Source organism: Urocampus carinirostris, chromosome 10 (genome assembly GCF_059441175.1).
Source record: "Urocampus carinirostris isolate Australia breed hairy pipefish chromosome 10, RoL_Ucar_1.0, whole genome shotgun sequence".
Lineage (NCBI taxonomy): Eukaryota > Metazoa > Chordata > Actinopteri > Syngnathiformes > Syngnathidae > Urocampus > Urocampus carinirostris.
Window position 1 is genome coordinate 5,376,307 of NC_142358.1, and position 18,365 is coordinate 5,394,671.

The 18,365-nt window shown below is 39.1% G+C and overlaps 1 protein-coding gene across 1 annotated transcript in view; it reads left to right on the forward strand.

Moving 5' to 3' along the window:
• maml2 (mastermind like transcriptional coactivator 2) overlaps positions 1 to 18,365 on the forward strand; it is a 45,882-nt gene that overhangs the window by 15,642 nt on the left and 11,875 nt on the right. The window contains exon 2 of the mRNA XM_088346517.1: positions 16,979 to 17,965. Coding sequence (XP_088202643.1) covers positions 16,979 to 17,965 — 987 coding nt within the window. The remainder of the gene's footprint in view (positions 1 to 16,978; positions 17,966 to 18,365) is intronic.

Below are 18,365 nucleotides of genomic sequence, written 5' to 3' on the forward strand. Positions count from 1 at the left end.
TCTGTCCCTGTGTGCCCTGCGATTGGCTGGCAACCAGTTCAGGGTGTCCCCTGCCCACTGCCCGGAGATGGCTGGGATGGGCTCCAACCCCCCCGCGACCCTAATGAGGATAAGCGGTACGGCTGATGAGATGAGATGAGATAAATGAGACGAATACAATGAATATTATTTTTGTTATTTTGGTGCCATTGAATTTTTTTCGAATAAATCACTCAGATATTACTAAATATGATAAATACATGAATAATGATTAATTAATAATACAAATATTTGGGGGGGAAAATCACTATTGATAACAAATACTTAAATAATTAAACCCAATCAAAATAAATATATATTTTTTTGTTTTCTTTTTATTCAACATTATTGTTACAAACAGCTAAATATTCTACAAATATATATATATTATATATATACATATATATATATATACATATATATATATGTATATATATATATATATATATAATTAAATAGAAAATGAAAATATAAAGAACAAAATAACAGATCTTTGTTCTAAAGACAGAATACAAAGTATTGATATTAAGTATGGATTTTTTTTCCAAAGTATTTTCTAATATGTATAATATGTAACATTTATTGTAATTTACAAACTACTAAATTCTCAGGGCAAAACACCTAGGCATTGTTTTGCCAGGTCAATTTCTGACATTGTTAAATTGTGTCTTCTACTTTTCTATTGCCATAACAAATCTTTCAAAATAAAAGCAGTCATTAAGTTCAAATCAGAAAAACAACCTTTAAAAGTCCCCCCAAAATGTGCGAAAAATGAGTGTGGGCTCTTGACGTCATTGGCAAGCCACTCCGCAGGATCCAGAATGGTGGCTCGGTTTTGGGGGGGGGTTTAGTAGGGAATGAGACAGCGTTTGTAGATCAGGGTTGAGACATGTTTATATTTCAAGCTGAGGATATTTCTCAGACTGGGGCCAATTTCCCAGGCTCCCGAGCACGGTGGGAGGGGGGTTGAGTTGGTGCACGTTTGGGTCCTCCCCCTTGGGCCAGGCTGCCAACTCAAGTTCTGTTTGTTGGGAAGTCCCTGGGTCTTACCTCCGTCATTTGACGCCACTGCTACCAACAATAAAATATCATTTCATTCTAACAGTTGTGTGAGAACATGAGTACGATTTCAAAAACATGATTTTAGGTTTAAAAATTTGTAATGCAATGACACAACTTGAACAAGCTGACATGTTTGGCGGCCGTCTTACTTCTCCAGAACCCCAAATGACCAGGAAGCTTATCCCAGTGGTGCATTTAACACTTAGCAGTTTACCAAACACAGCTACTGTAAGCCCTGCATAACGTCACAGTTTCTGTGTTCCATGATTCAGGCATCTGGTGTTGTTTTTTCCCCCACGGTTTCCTTCTCTAGCCACTCAGGTTATCCACTTAGTTACAGGCTATGGCTTGTCACTATTGTTATTGTAGGCTTTCCTATATTGTACTTCATCACTTTTCCAATGCAAACAAACACAGTCAAGTCCTGTGATCCATGAATCTCCCAAGTCTTTCCACTCCTTTCCTGTTTAGCCACTTGGCTGCAGGTAGCTCAGTGTTAGCTTCTATAGTTACTGTTAGTGGCTCCTGCTTTGTCCTTTAGTGTTACGTACTTTCCACATGCAAGCCAACATTCCAGAATTTAATGATCCATGGCATCTTCCGCTTTTTTACACTGCTTCCTTCTCCAGCCACTCATGTTAGCCACTATTCTTCAGTTTATGGCTCCCTGCTAGATGCTATTTGTTAGATGCTCCTACTTTGTCCTTCAGTATCACTCACGTTCCACATGGAAGCGTTGTCATTGATTCCTGTCATTCAAGCATCCTCCACTTTTTTCCTGTTCCACTTATGTGAGCCATTTGGCTGCAGGTTTGGCTTGTTAGTAAATAAACCTTGTCTTATCCTTCAGTGTCACTTGCCTTCTACAGCTGGTCTAGTGAACTTCACCGAGTCCCATCATTCAGGCATATTCCACTGCTTTCTTCTCAAGCCACTCAGGCTTGACACTTAGCTTTAGGCTATGGCTCACTGCTTTTGTTATTGTTATATTTTCCTTGTAAATAAAGCTTGGTTTGTCCCTCAATGTCACGCGCCTTTCACACCCTGTCATTCAAGCTTACATTGCAGAGTTCCGTCATTCAGGCATCTTCCACTCATGTTAGCCAATTGAGTTGACCACCACTTGTGGCTTGGAGGAGAAGCTACTTAAGAAGACGGTAAAAACTGCAAAAGTGAGCTTTGCGTGAATGCGCGAGTGCATTTTTGTCATTTATCGTTAATTCCTTTTTTTCTTTTCCTTTTCTCCATTTCCTCTGGTTTGGTTTCTCTTCCCATACCTTTATTTCCATTCCTGTTTTCATTTTTTGACCCTTTTCTCATTTTTTTCACCTACTTTCTATTTATTTTATCCAAAAATATCTTCCCTACATGCAATTGGCTAACATGAATGGCCAGAGAAGGAAACTTTGGGGGGGAAAAGTCAGATTCCTCAATCACTGTCCTGAGCAAACATTGCATTCAGTGCTCAGCTTTGGTAGATATGTAGCTCTTAAGTACCAAAAGCACCACAAGAACAACTTCGCGTTGCAATACGGCAACTCGGGCTAACGTAATGGTATATTTGCAGGCACTATTATTAGCTTTTTCAATTTTTGGAACATAATTACAAATGTATCTTAAAAATGAAAAAAAGATAATACACACGTTTTTCTTATTACTTCAATCAATAGTGTATTATTTAAATAAATGAAGTATTTATATACCACTAAGAAACCCTGAGTGGTATACATATACTTATAATAATATAACATATATAATACATATAATATAATAATAATATAACATATATAATACATATAATATAATAATAATATAATAATATAATTATATAATAATAATATATTAATAACCAAAAGGGCTTTTACGGAATTCTTTGTTGCAAAGTCAGCTCATTTGTTGAGTAATTTGTTTCAAATAAAAGTGTTCATTATGTCTGGGAGAACTTAAGTATGACACCTCCTCTAGAGAAAGAGAAAGAACATTCCTTTCTCACTCCCACTCTCTACCGCCAATAAGACCCTCTGCCATGCAGCCCACCCCAGTTTCCTTCCTGGCCTGTTTTTAGAGTCCATTGGGCTTTTTTTTCTCTCACATCCGGCAACAAAGGCAGCCTTTTTTTCCCATACCATGGGCTGTTCCATGCTTTGGAAACACATTTTTAAGAGCTATTGTAAAATATTTTTCAATTAGTTTGATAAACATAATAACATATTCCTAAAACAATGCATTTTTTTCCAGGTGATTTGATAGTATTGTAATGCACTGCTTGTTATAACATTCCTGAAGAGAAACAATACATAACATAAATACATTTTAAAAATATTATAATGTAACATATATTGTATTTTCAATATCATCGCTGTCATGTTTGTAATTTAAATATAAACATTTCATGTCTGCAAAAAAAAATATATTAAAGACATATGTTTTTCACATGAAATAACCCATATATATTTTTCAAATTTAAAAATGAAAATAATTCAAAATGAAATAAATAACTGCCTTTTTGCCCAGAGACAAAATAATGTATACATTTTGGGTTCATTATGAAATACTGTATGTTTAAAATATACACCTAATTGAATATTTTCAAAATATATTTCTAAAAATAATTTAAATTAATCATTTTGACCAAGAATATTGTTTTGTTTTGTTTTTTTCAATAAAAAACATAAGTTTTTGAGAAATCCAAAATAATTACTTGAAGGTGTGATGTATTAAATGGTGGCCTGTCAATGGTTTTCATCATGACTTCACTATTGGCTGAACTTTTCCAGGCCTTTTTTTCATGCAGTTCAAAAACTGTGCAACTTTGTGGTACAATACTGTCTTTTTTGTACTATTTTTACTTGTTATGGGTCCCTAGACTTGCCTTGACACTAGATGGAAAAGCAAAAACATGATAACCATGGAAATGAAGCTTGCAATTATAAAGAAATAGAAAGAAAGGCACACGCATGGCCTTGAGTGAATTCCTTTACTATGTTGCATGACCATAACCTATTTATGACCGTTACTATTAGTAAAAATAAGGAGAAGATTAGAGCATGGAAATCTTCTAAGGGAATGACAATCTTCACAAGTGAAGGCTTAAAAACCAGTTTTAATTTAAATCCCGTTTCACCCCATCTGCATCCACCTACAACTCCACTGTAACAGCTTAAGTCACACCAAAAGTAATAAAAATTGTAATTTTTGCAAAATGTTATTTAATCATACATAGACTTCCTGTGCGGAGTTTGTATGTTCTCCCCGTGCTTGCGTGGGTTTCCTCCGGGCACTCCGGTTTCCTCCCACGTTCCAAAAACATGCATTTCAGGTGAATTGGCCGGTCCAAATTGTCCCTAGGTGTGAATGAGCGAATGAGTTGTCTGTCCCTGTGTGCCCTGCGATTGACTGGCAACCAGTTCAGGGTGTCCCCTGCCCAATGCCCGGAGTTGGCTGGGATGGGCTCCAGCCCCCCCGCGACCCTAATGAGGATAAGCGGTACAGCTAATGAGATGAGATGAGAGACGTATATTACACATAAGTAGTACTTACTATAAACTATTTTGCTATTTTGAATGTTTATTACAGGGTATCGGGGGTTCAAATCGCATTAGCTAATTAGCATGCGTTTCCATCCCACTCTTCAGAAGATGACGTATACCGGGAGATTACTGTATGTAAAACAGGGATCTTGAATTCCAGCCCCCGAGATGATAGTTTGAGGCCACTACCTCAATGTGAAAGTTAGAGACGGTGTGTATTATTCTCCCACTAGATATTGCTGTACTCTGTTGTGCCACCAAAAACGAGTGCTAAAAGCACAACATAAGAAGATAAAATACAGAGATTCAAAGTGACCAAAACGCACCTTATTCCTTGGTGAAAATAAGAGAAATAAGAAAATAAAAAAAGAAAAGTGGAAATAATAATAAGACAAAAAGTAAAACTCGAGAAAAAAGGAAAATAAAAATGAAAGAAAAAAAGGAACAAAAGAAAACTGCATTTTTGTCATTTATCGTTAATTCCTTTTTTTCTTTTCCTTTTCTTTTTCTCCATTTCCTCTGGTTTGGTTTCTCTTCCCATACCTTTATTTCTATTCCTGTTTTCATTTTTTGACCCTTTTCTCATTTTTTCACCTATTTTCTATTTCTTTTATCCAAAAATATCTTCCCTTCTTTGTGTCTTTCTTTTAGAAAGGCTGGGTAAAAAAATTGAAGAAAAGGGCTGCTTTTTGCTTACTTTCAGTTTTTAGTCTTTCTTGAACTCATTTTTGGTCGCACTGCACATTACAGTGACATCTAGTGGGCAAATGTAAAACACTGTCCTTTTAAGAACAGTTGTTGAAAATCCAATTTGGCCCAACCTCACCTGGATCATAGTTTCAGCTGCCCCCAACTCAATTGAATTTGAGACCTCTGATGTCAAATTAATGAGGGTGTTTGCACATTGCAGAAGGCTTGTGTCAATTCATCAATCCACCCATATCTGCGCCGCTTATCCTCAGTAGAGTCGTGGGAGTGCCGTAGCCCATCCCAGCTATCTTCAGGCAGTGGGAAGGGGACACCCTGAATTGGTCGCAGGCTCGTGTCTTTCTTAAAATGAAAAGAAAGAAATAATATTCCTCATGTTGTATTTTTTAGGAGGGCGGCCATTTTGGGCACAAGCGTTTGGTCTGGAGTAATCACGGTTGCAAACAGCTAGAGTCGGCTGAGTGAAGCGCTCGAAGGCAGAGTTTTGAAAAAGGCAGCACAAGAAGTAAAAATCAAGATGGGAAACCACGTCCTCTTTTTCCGCTTGCTGCTTTTATACCAAACACGAACAATATGGAGGTTATTTCCTTCTAGAGGAAAATGTTGTCAGTCACTTAGTTATGTTATTAATATCAAGGTCTTTTTATTCAATAGTTAGCGTGCTCCTAAATAAAGTGAACTAAAAGAAAATACTGTTGTCATTAAAGATCAAACCTAAAGCATCAAGTAGTAGATAAGTAGGTAGAATTTGATGAAGCACAATTTGATGAAGATTTAAAATTTTTTCATTGGTCATTGTATACAAAATTACAAAGAGTTGAAAATCAACAGTTTTGATCAACAATTGACAGAAGAGAAGAGAAGAGGCAAACAGGAAAAATCCGGAGCAATTGAGGTTAACTAAATGAAGAAAGCTAACTTATGATGGAAGTTGATGACTAATTTATTGTTAAAAAAAAGTATTTATTGGAAGGTTGGTTAATTGCTTGTTAAAGCTAATACTGGTTAAGCATAAAGTAAATCAAGTGAATTAATGACATGATTTCTTGAGGTTACTTCCTAATTTGTTGTGAAGAAAGTTAGTTGCCGGGTTAGCCTACTTCTTTATGGAGGACTAAGTCAAATGAACTATGTGAAAACATGTCTTTGGGTTGAAACACATATAATAAAGGAAAGTGTTGGTCGGTCTGGTTGGTTGGTTGGTTGCTTAGTCCATTATTAAGATGTACAGTTGGACGCTCAGTTAGTCAGATGGTTAGTCCGACTGTAAGTTGCATAATTAATTAGATTATAAATTGGATGGTTTGTTGGATTTTTTGTTAGTTTGCAAGTTAAATTGTTGGATGGTTATTTGGTTGGTTGGTAAGTTGGATTGTTAGTTGGAAAGTTAGTTTGTAAGTTAGACTTTTAGTTGAATGTTGTTGTTGTTTTTTTGTATTTTAATTACTGAAGATACAGGTTACTCTGATACAAATAGTTAAGAGGTAGTTTAGATGCACCCAGTCATGTTCGCTGTCACAATAGTGGTTGTTGATGCATCAATTTGTCAATCCATTAACAGCAATACAGTTTTTTTTTGAGGGGGGAAGTAAGTCAACTTTAATAAAAAATGTAGTGTATTTGACACTTAGTTTACTAAATTAGTTGATACATTTACCTACGTAATAGGTTGACTTGTGTTCATTGTAACATTGATAGCGTGTGATGGTTGCTAAGAACTTTGTGTTGACTTTGTCTTAACAGACAGGTTGCTGTATCAACACACGCTCGCTAACCACATAGCCTGGCCTTAGTAGCGGCCCACATGCGATGACTTGCTAGCTAGCAAACACGAAGCCCTCAGGCACATCATGTTCGAAAGCCTGGACGTTATCGCTTATAATATTCCAAATAAGGGCTGAGTGCAACCACGCGGGCGGAAAAAGTCTCCGCAGCAAGCCGGGAAAGTGTTTTTCTTTTTTTTCTTTTTTTTGTGCGGTTGGGGCACTGAGGAGGGGCAACAACTCCGGGAAATATTTGACCTTTAAGCATTCATCAAGTGCGTGACGTTTCCCAGGGACAAAAGAAAACATCTCATGACGCCCCCCTCATGTTAGTTTTGTTTAGGGTTGGTTTAGTTAATTTAGTTTTGGTTTACTTCGGCTTGGTTTAGGGTAAGGTTAATTTGGGGTTGATTTGGTTTAGTTTGAGGTAAATTTGGTAATGGGTTTGTTTCACTCGAGGTTGGTCTGGTTTAGTTGGAGATTGATTTAGTTTCCAGTTGGTTTAGTACCCCAAATGCCCCCGATAAGCAGGTAGGCGCCTTGCCTGGCTGTCACCGCTATCATTGTGTATGTGAATGAATAAGTGTGAAGCACATTGTAAAAGGTTTTGGGAGGTCGTCAGATACTTGAAAAGTGCTTTTAAAATGCAGACAATTTGACATTTATTTTTAGTTGGTTAGCCATTTGTTAGTTAGTTGTTGAGTAAGTCTGTTATCTCCTTGGTCAGTTAGTCTGTTAGTTGGTTTATTAGTTTGTTGGTCCGTTAGCTGGTTGAATAGTCATCATTTTTAAATAAGTTGCTTTGCAGATATCAATGTTGCTGATCTGAAGTACTTTGCAAGAATGTCAGTTATGTAGTTAATATTAGTTCAATTATACTTAATCTATTCCATTTTTCATTTGCCTATTTTAGTTAGTTATCATTTGTAGGTCAGTTGCTTTAAAGATTTTAACATTGCTGATATGCAGAATGATGTATTTTATGCAATATTTGTTATCTAGTGAGTCTTATACTTAATAGATGCCATTGTTCGTTAGCATTTTCGCAACTTCACTGAAAGAAATCTTAACTAGTAAGTTGTTTTTTAACATGAAACAGTTTTTGTTGGATTGATATTTAGTCAATGTAGTCAGATTCAAACCAGACACAAAACTTAAGTTGCTGTCCACTCACTCCTTGCCAAACCCTTATTACCATGTCCTTTTACTTTTTGTTGTTTTAAAAGACTAGAGAGATTAGTTTTTTCTTTTTTTTTCTTTTTGTAGTGAAAGATGAATCTATTTTTTTGTCTTAAGATTTCATGTAAAAGCATAATTGTGGGGTTGCTAAAAAAAATCAGAACACTTTAAAACCGGACTTCTGAAAGGAGTTGACAGAAGATGAGTTTAACAGTATCTTTAAGACAGAAGTTAATGATTGAAATGTTTTCCTTTCCCGTACTATTTTCCATAAATGTAGAAAAAGTCATCAGGGGTCATTCTGTTGTCTAAAAGCATGAACTTATCAATTAGCATTAGCGAAACATTAAGCACTCAAGCCAGGTTTCCCTATGGGACATCAAATGGATCCTGAGGAGCTCTTTGCCACATTTATGGCAGCTATGTTCCACCCTAGCGGAAATCTTCCCGGCGTTGTTGGCCCACGTTAGCAAGCAGCCGCCAGCATTGGCGGAAAACAGGAAAAGCTTCCTCGTGCCTTACAAGTCGTCGTTCTTAAAAACAGGAAGATTTTTTTTTTCCAGGTTTTTTTTGTGTTTTCCCGATTTCAGCTTTTTCCTGTGGTCCTAGGAAAAATAACTACCCATTAGTGCTTTATTAACAAAAACACATTCCCTAGCTCGGGGATCTTCATTACCTATGTCAAGATCTACCGGTGGATCACCAAAGAAGTACTGGTAGATTGGGGTAAAGTACTCATTGCATTGTGTCTTTTGTGACTCGGTGCAATCGAGCAATCAAATGCAGCATTTCAATATAGACATCAGAGTTGTCATTGGAGAACTACAAATTTTGTCAACGTAAGGTGTCATTTTTTTACAATTATTTGTTTATAGGTTTTTGCTCATGATGTATAAGATATTTAATGTTTAAAAGTCCAAAATAAAGGTAATATTTGCAATTCCATCTATATGTCGTAAAATGCATGATGTTGGAGCCTTACAAATAAATAAAGAAAATACCGTTAATCAATTACCCTTTACGTATGTGTTGGAATTTTAATTATTACCCAGAAATGTAAGTATTTGACTAGTTTGAGTACAGGGTATTGGATTTTTTCCTATTAATCCAACTGCACTACAGCAGTGCAGTGATACGTATCCCTGGCAATCCATCCATCTATCCATTATCTGTACCGCTTATCCTCAGTGGGGGTGCTGGAGCCCATTCTAGCCATCATCGGGCAGTGGGCAGGGGACGCCCTAAACTGGTTGCCAGCCAGTCGCAGGGCACACAGGGACAGACAATTCGCTCGCTCATTCACACCTAGGGACAATTTGGACTGGCCAATTAACCTGACATGCATGTTTTTGGAATGTGGGAGGAAACCAGAGTGCCTGGAGGAAACACATGCAAGCACGGGGAGAACATGCAAACTCGGCACAGGAAGGTTGGTAGCTGGATTTGAACCCATGACCTCAGAACTGTGCAGCACACGCGCTAACCACCGCGCCGCCGTGCTGCCTCCCTAGCAATCATTGGACCAAAACATTAGCAATTAAAAAAAGGCTGACTTGATTTGAGTCATGGTGGTACTAATGTATTAGATCTTTTTATTTTTATTAAATGTATTTGAATTGTATAAGTGTGCATTAAAAAATACTGAATCAATTCTACTCATTAGGACACTTTTTTGAATGTTAGACTTCTCTTGAATCTCTTGAATTTTTTTTTGTGTTTGGTAGATCATTTTGACTTAGTCATATTGTAGGTAGCTCGCATGCTGAAAAAGTGAGAGCACCCCTGCCCTAGCTCACTGCTAACCAATCTTTGGGCAAATAAATATACACGTTGGTGTGCTAGTGAGGTCAAGCTTCGCCGTCCTTCCGAAAATGTGTTGGCGATTTTAAGCTAGCTTGCCAGATAAGAAGCGACAGCAGTGTCGGGAGCACTCTGCGAGATTTTGTTGATGCCCCATGACTGCTTGTCCCCTACAGCTAGCGCTTGCTATCTTGGAGTCTTAAGTCAAACCGGGGAGCAGATGTGATTTGGAACAATGTTCAATAGCAGGTGGCTGTGAGAACTAAAGCTTAAAGGTTAAAACAAGTCAGAAGAGCTCTTTAGTTTGTGGTTATTTTAGTTGATGGATTATTTTTATTGTAGGTAAAGATGCTATTCTTGTCATCATGCAATATCCGACCCAATTTATTCTGATTCCCAATTCTCAGTTGCTTGGCGTCACTGTAAACTGAAGCTTAAAGGTTAATACCAAGTCAGAAGACTCACGTTTTAGTTTATTTTTATTCTAATTGATTGACTTTGAGAGCTAATGTAGCTAAAGGAATTATTCAAGTTATCAACCAATATATAAACCAATTTATTTTGGACTAACAATTTTCAGTGGATTAGTAAATGGTAAATGGGCCGCATTTATATAGCGCTTTTCAAGTCAATGGAGACGTCCCAAAGCGCTTTACAATGTGCCTCACACTTACCCATTCACACACACACACCAATAGCGGCCATGCAGCCATGCAAGGCGCCGACCTGCTTATGGGGGGCATTAGGGATTCAGTGTCTTTCCCAAGGACACTTCGACATATAACACGGACTAATCGAACCGGCCATCTCTTGATCCCAAGACGAGCACTCTACCTCCTGAGCTAATGACTCTGCAAACCGAATCTTAAAGGTGAAATCAAGTAAAGAGCTCTACCCTTAGTTTTATTCAAGTTAATTGAGTTTGACAGCTAACTACAGACGCTTACTCTTGTCGTCAAGCAGTATCAGAAGCAATTTATTTTGTATTCACTATTTTTGGCTACTTGTTGTCACTGAAAACTGAAGGTTAAGGTTAAAATCAAGTTAGGAAACGTACCTTTAGTTTGTATTTATTCTAGTTGAAAGATTCTAAGGCAGCACGGCAGGGCAGTGGTTAGCGCGTGTGTGGCACAGTTCTAAGGTCTTGGGAACCTCCTGTGTGGGTTCAAATCCAGCTACCGGACTTCCTGTGCGGAGTTTTGTATGTTCTCCCCGTGCTTACGTGGGTTTCCTCCGGGCACTCCCACATTCCAAAGACATGCATTTCAGGTGGATTCGCCGGTCCAAATTGTCCCTAGGTGTGAATGAGCGAGCGAGTTGTCTGTCCCTGTGTGCCCTGCGATTGGCTGGCAACCAGTTCAGGGTATCCCCTGCCCACTGCCCGATAATTGCTGGGGTGGGCTCCAGCACCCCCGCAACCCTACTGAGGATAAGCGGTGCAGCTAATGAGATTCTGATGGCTAGCATAGCTTAATATACTATTCATGTAATCAATCAATAGCCAATTAAATATCGTTTGGATTCGCAATTCTCTGTTGCTTGGTGTCTCTGAGAACTGAAGCTTGAAGATTAAAATCAAATCGAAAGATTTTACTTTATTTATTTTAGTTGATTGATTTTGACAGCTAACATAACTAAAGGTGCTATTCATGTCATCAATCAATACCCAAACCAATTTCTTTTTGATACAAAATGATCTACTGTCTGGTGAATCTGTTTAAAAAATACTGTTTAATTGTTTGATAATATTTTTATTATGTATGCAACTGTTGACTAACTAGATAACTAGTTTGCTAGCGAGTGTAATTATCATTTTTTATGAATTCTAAAGTTACTTTGCTCATTCACAGCAAACAGACCAATTGGTTCCACAATTAGTTAATTTGATTAACTGTTTAGAGTAGCTTTATGATTCTGAATGAAGGCTTCACACATGAGTTTGAGCACTAGTGTTGATATTAATAACTTTTGAATAACTGAATTTGTTCATCTTTTTAGAGTAGCTTTAAAGCTATTAACACTGAGTTAAAGCTTTAATGCCAAAGTCCTGCCATTAGTTTTAGAATTAAAAATTGAACACTACCCTAATTTTTGCGTAACTGCATTTCACTAACTCTTAAGTTAAAGTTGCTTTAAAGCTTTAAACTAAATCAACTAAAGTAGCCGCATTAGTTTTGGAATTAAAAGTAGAACACTGCTTTAACTGTTGTGTAAATGAATTAGAGCAGCTCTTCAGTTAGACTAACTTTAAAACTTTTAACCCGGAGTTAAAGCTTTAAAGCTAAACCAACCACATTAGTTCTTGAATTTAAATTACAACAATGCTTTAAGTCTTGAGTAACTAAATTTCATTAACTCGTTAGTTGGACTTTATAGCCTTTAAATCCTAGGTTAAAGCTTTTAACTCTGAAATTAAGGGCTATACAAATAAACATGACTTGACTTGACTTAAAGCTAAAGCACCTAGAGTTCTATAATTACTTTAGAGGTTGAAAATACAACACTGCTTTAACTCTCAAGCAACTGAATTGGATTATTGTCTTGGTTAGAGTAGCTTTAAAGCTTTAACTCTGAGTTAACTTTCGATGGTATTATTTTGCCTGGAGAGGTATTCCAAATATGCAATCGTCCCACCACCTAATATTGAATCAATTTAAATCTAAAACTCAACGTACTCCATCCTCATAAAACTAAACGATAAATGTTAAAAAATGGAAAACATCAAAATAATACTACAAATACTATAACGAAATGTGTAACATTATCAGGGACCCCTCTCACCCCCATCATGGACTGTTCACTCTGCTAGCCTCTGGGAAGAGGTACTGCAGTGTGCGGTGCAGGACCACCAGGTTCCACAGTAGTCTTGTCCCCCTGGCCATTAGACTGTTAAATGGTCAATCAAACACATAGTAAATCTAAACTGCTGCTAACCTGTACATCTGTTGGTTTTGTTTGACTTTTTTGCACTACTGGCAGTTCTTTATAGCTTGCCACTCCTTGCACCATCGTACTACAGTGTTATTGTTACTGTTTACCTGACTTGTTTACCTGACTGCCCATTTTGCACATCTGGTTAGCTGCTCCTCTTGCACTCTTTGCACTACTCTTTGCACTACTGCAAAATACAATACATAGCCATAATTATTTAGTATATTATTAGTACTCAATACTCCACCTCAATACAACATTTTATTTATATCTGTACATTCAAGGAAACTGTGCGGGTCAGATGTATCGACATTTTGTTCTGTATACACGTGTACTAGAATGACAATAAAGTAGATCTGAATCTGAATATATATATATATATATCTCATCTCATTAGCTGCACCGCTTATCCTCAGTAGGGTCGCGGGGGTGCTGGAGCCCATCGGGCAGTTGGCAGGGGACACCCTGAACTGGTTGCCAGCCAATCGCAGGGCACACAGGGACAGACAACTCGCTCGCTCATTCACACCTAGGGACAATTTGGACCGGCCAATCCACCTGAAATGCATGTCTTTGGAATGTGGGAGTAAACCGAGTGCCCGGAGGAAACCCACGCAAGCACGGGGAGAACATACAAACTCCGCACAGGAAGTCCGGTAGCTGGATTTGACCCCACACAGGAGGTTCCCAAGAACTTAGAACTGTGCCGCACACGCGCTAACCACTAATATACATATATATATAATATACATATAATATATATATATAATATATATATATAAATATAACAGTGTAAAAAAGAGTTGTTGTTTCCTCGAATTTCCTTTGAAATGGTGTCCACGGTTCTGTCAAACGCTGAAAAGTATTTTTTCATCAAGTCTTATTTGACCAAACGGGACTTTTCCAGAGAGCTAGAAGGCAGCCGGGATGATTTTGAATCTTCTTGGACTCAATAAATTTGAATCAAAAAAATCTATTTTAGACTACTTGCTGATTTATCGGAAGGATTGAGGCCAAATTTCAGTGGGATTATCAGAACGTCGATGTGCATTTAGTGTGAGTTCTGTCTGAGTTAAATATACGGTAGACCCCGGAATACAACTTGAATTCATACTGAAGTGGGGATCGCAAAGTGACGCCTCATCTGGGGAAAAATGACAAATTTGGCAATTTTATGTTATTTTCTCATATTTTCACATACACTTTGAACTTTCCCTCAAACAACCCAGGCTAAACCTCGGTAACATTGCGTAATTAAGTTAAAAATACACACAAAAAAACAACGTACTTCTGTAAAAAACAATTGTTAACTAGAAAGCGAAAGTTTAGGAAAGACCAAAAAAGGAAATGATCACCCAAAAAGTTTATGATTATTTTGTCCTTAATACAGTTGGCATCAGCAACGCAACTTTTACGGCACAGTCTCAATTGTGGACAGCAGAGCTGAACTCTATTTTTGAGATTATGAAGCTGAGTATCTCTGTGACTTGTTGCCACACATCCGCTCTGCACTTGCATTATTTATGTCGGCGTCTCGTGCTGGGAGGATTTCTCTCCAGGAAAGAGTATTGGCAGGGTGGGGGTGTTGGGGGTCTAGGCCTTCCATTTCACACGTGACATGATGGCTCGTTTCAAGATTTACAAGATGATATAATCTTTAATATAACGGGTGGAAAAGGGATTTTTTTATGCAAAATAAATTACCACATTGAAAGATGGTTATGTTTATTTAAAGTATCTTAGTGATGCACTGCAGTATGTACCATTTTCATCTTCTGTTTACATTGAAATAGTTTTAAAATTCTGGCAGCACGGCGGCGCAGTGGTTAGCGCATGTGCGGCACAGTTCATGTCTTGGGAACCTCCTGCGTGGGTTCAAATCCAGCCCCAGACTTCCTGTGCGGAGTTTGTATGTTCTCCCCGTGCTTGCGTGGGTTTCCTCCGGGCACTCCGGTTTCCTCTCACATTCCAAAAACATGCATTTCAGGTGAATTGGCCGGTCCAAATTGTCCTTAGGTGAGGGTGAACGAGTGAGTTGTTTGTTCCCGTGTGCCCTGCGGTTGGGTGGCAACCAGTTCAGGGTGTCCCCTGCCCACTGCCCGATGATTGCTGGGATGGGCTCTAGCACCCCCGCGACCCTGCTGAGGATAAGCGGTGTAGCTAATGAGATGAGATATTACCAAACAAAATGGTCTGGTGTTGCCGGGCTTGGCGTTGACTGGCATTCTAATTGAGCGATGTTGTTGGGGCTGTCGTTTGTTGAAAAAGAACAAGGGAGCCACATGGAAGTGCCAAAGAGTCGCATGCAACTCCAGAGCCGCTTGTACACGAAAGCAGATGTTTAGCGATTTTGTTTCGTATTTATTGGGGATTCCTTTAAACCAAGCCGAGCTTAGACACTTCCAAAAGCCTAAAGTACAACTGTGTGAATCTTCACAAAAACTGATTCAGCCATTTTGGAGCCTATAAGCTACACAAACACACACACATTGGGACTTTTAAATAAGTTCAGCGTTGCAGTTTATTGATTCGACAAAGAATTATTACAAATTCTATGAAAAACACACACACGCACACACATTGATTGATAAAAACATAACTAAATGTGTTCAAACTAAAGTCTATAATCAAACATTTCAGCATGGTTTAATGAGCTGCCAAAACCGGGTATATTTGTGTGACACCCAGACTGTAAACTGTAGTTTAAAATATGCCTTATATATACTGGACTAAACAAAGACTTTAGTCAGTGATACGTTGCCTTCGTTTCTACCTAAATCGGGATGTGATTACCTCAGGGACATGTGCAACGGTTAAATTTTATCTCCGAGACAGATTTACTCACGAAAAGAGCCATATATAGCTTGTGAGCCATAGGTCCCCGTCCCCTGCTGTAAAATATTTGATACTGATTTCTTTACTGTAAATAAATGTTTTTCTAATAATAAAAATGGTTTGTCGTGTGTGCATTTATGGGATCTGCTGACAAAGATTGTATTTACGCGCAGAAGCAGTACGAAGGCCATCCATTTTAAAAAAGCAATTCTAGTCGGTTATTTTCGATTGCGATTGAAGACGATAGCATCTGTGCACTGTGGGGTGCGCTTACGTGTTAGCTTTTGTCTGCCAGACTCATTTGCATACATTAAAAGCTTCCTCCGCCGCACTTTATTCCATCTTTCCTCCCCGTCGATTCGTTTTACGGCCGGTAATCGCACCCGTAGGCGAACGCTTCATATTTCCCGCTGTCCCGGTTGCCACAGCAACGCAATCAGAGCAGCGCCCCTGGGAGTCGCAAGGCCAAATTGCAGCATGCGATTGCAGGTCGTAGATTATTTTATCTGATTAAACGTGCCAGCATGGAACTTGTGTACTCTGTTTATTGTTTTTTTTTTCTGTTTTTCTGCACCGTGGGAACACGTTTTGAGGCATTCCTTCCAGCTGGCTCACATTAGGCGTGGATGATTCATAGCCCGAGGGACTCTAGTTTGCGCTTTTAACGCTTTTTTGGTGCTACGTCAGAACAAATTAATCAAGGTGAAAATAAACATGTGTAATATGATGCAGTTTTTGTCAATTTCGGCCAGAAAAATTATAATGATATGCATACATTTATTCCTTTATGAAGAATATTAATTTTTAATTCACTTTCAATCTATAAATGGTTATTTAAAAATCACCTCATTTTTTGACCCATCATCCCCGTCAAATTATTTTCATTTGGAAAGAGAACAAACCAAATAGTTTTTAATTATTTTATATCAGAAAAATTGGCTCGTTACACGAGCAATCCGAGCTACAGACACGATCCTTGAACGAATCAAGCTCGTAAGAGGTACCACTGTGAACAGTTGAAAATGTAATCGATTCAGGAAGTTACATGTAAAACAATGAAATAAAAAAACAAACAGATTAAATGGATCCAAGGAACTCCCAAATATTGTATCATACAAATTGAAGTCATGAGTTTCCTTTCTTGTTTTTCAGCTCCAAGGATCATTGCGGAGGAAGCTGGAAGGCCATCCCTCTAAGCACAACTCCGCTCCCTGCGGCTACCCAGGGTCCGACTTCAAGCGAGTCCGTCTGGAGTCAGGCGGAGTCCCCAGGCATGGCCCGTGCAACCTGGGCTTAGGCCACGCCTCTTCTGCCCACCTTAAGAACTATCGGGTGCCGGACGGGTTTGACGTAACCTTGAAGGAAATGAAAAAGGAACCCGGCGTGGCCCAATCGTCTTGCGGACATTCCTGCCCACAAACCATCTACGATTTTAAGGACGAAATCGGCGGTAGCTGCGGTGGTAGAGGTAGCGGCAGTAGCTGCAGTAGCAGCGAAAGTCAAATCGACCCGGAACTGCAGGAACTTTTCGACGAGCTGACCAAATCTGTACCGCCCTTAAACGATCTTGACTTAGAAAAGATGCTAAAGCAGGATGACTCGTTCAATCTGGACCTGGAAAGGCCCATCAAGATCGAGAACTCGCCAGACTACGTTCAGGTCCAGGCGGGCGCAGCAGTGGCCACTCCACCAGTGCACAGGTCCCTCCCCTGCTGGCCGGATATCTCCCACGCCGAGCAGTTAAAACAGATGGCGGCCAATCAGCCCAACTCCCCCCACCCTAATCAGCAGGCCCCGCCTCCTGGCCTGGCTAGCTGGGGCCCCGCCTTCCGGGATAATGGGGCGGGTCCAAGACGAGGAAAGGCGTTCAACAGTTGCCTTTTCAAGTCTAATGGCGTCCACCAGGTGGAGATGAAGCCACTGGGTTCCAAGCTTGGGATGCGATTTGGACCGAGGCCACCGCCAACTTTGGACCCTTCCTCCTCTGCCCATGTGATACCCGTAATGCCGGGAAAGAAGCCTGCCAGCCAGCTTTTGAGTACAGACTCACAAAATAAGACCAATTTGGCACTTCACTTCCAGAATCACAAGATGCCGCACAGAGTGGCCCTACCCTTTAAAATGAGCACACATCACCAGGTAAGTTTTTCTATGTCAGTGTTATGGTCTTCATAATAACATTATAGTTATTTCTGACAACCCTGGTGGATTGATTGATAAAGTCGAGCTCCAGTCGTTACTTTTTACCAATGCATTGCTAACTCCTGGTACCCCGTATAAAAAAACACTAAACTAATAAAATTGTATCTAGTAAGTACTGCTTATATCTGTAGTATAGGGGTACGAGATTAAATATAATTAAGAATAAATATAACTGCTCAGAGATCCTTGAACAGCTAGTGTCACAGTGGTACCCCTTCTTGTGGTGCGTCTTGGGCAATTACAGCCTAGCGGTGCCCGTCCCTCTCCAGGCCAGGAATATACACTTGAGGGGAAAAACATTAGCTTTGGTGTTATGTGACTTGAGCTGGTAATGTAG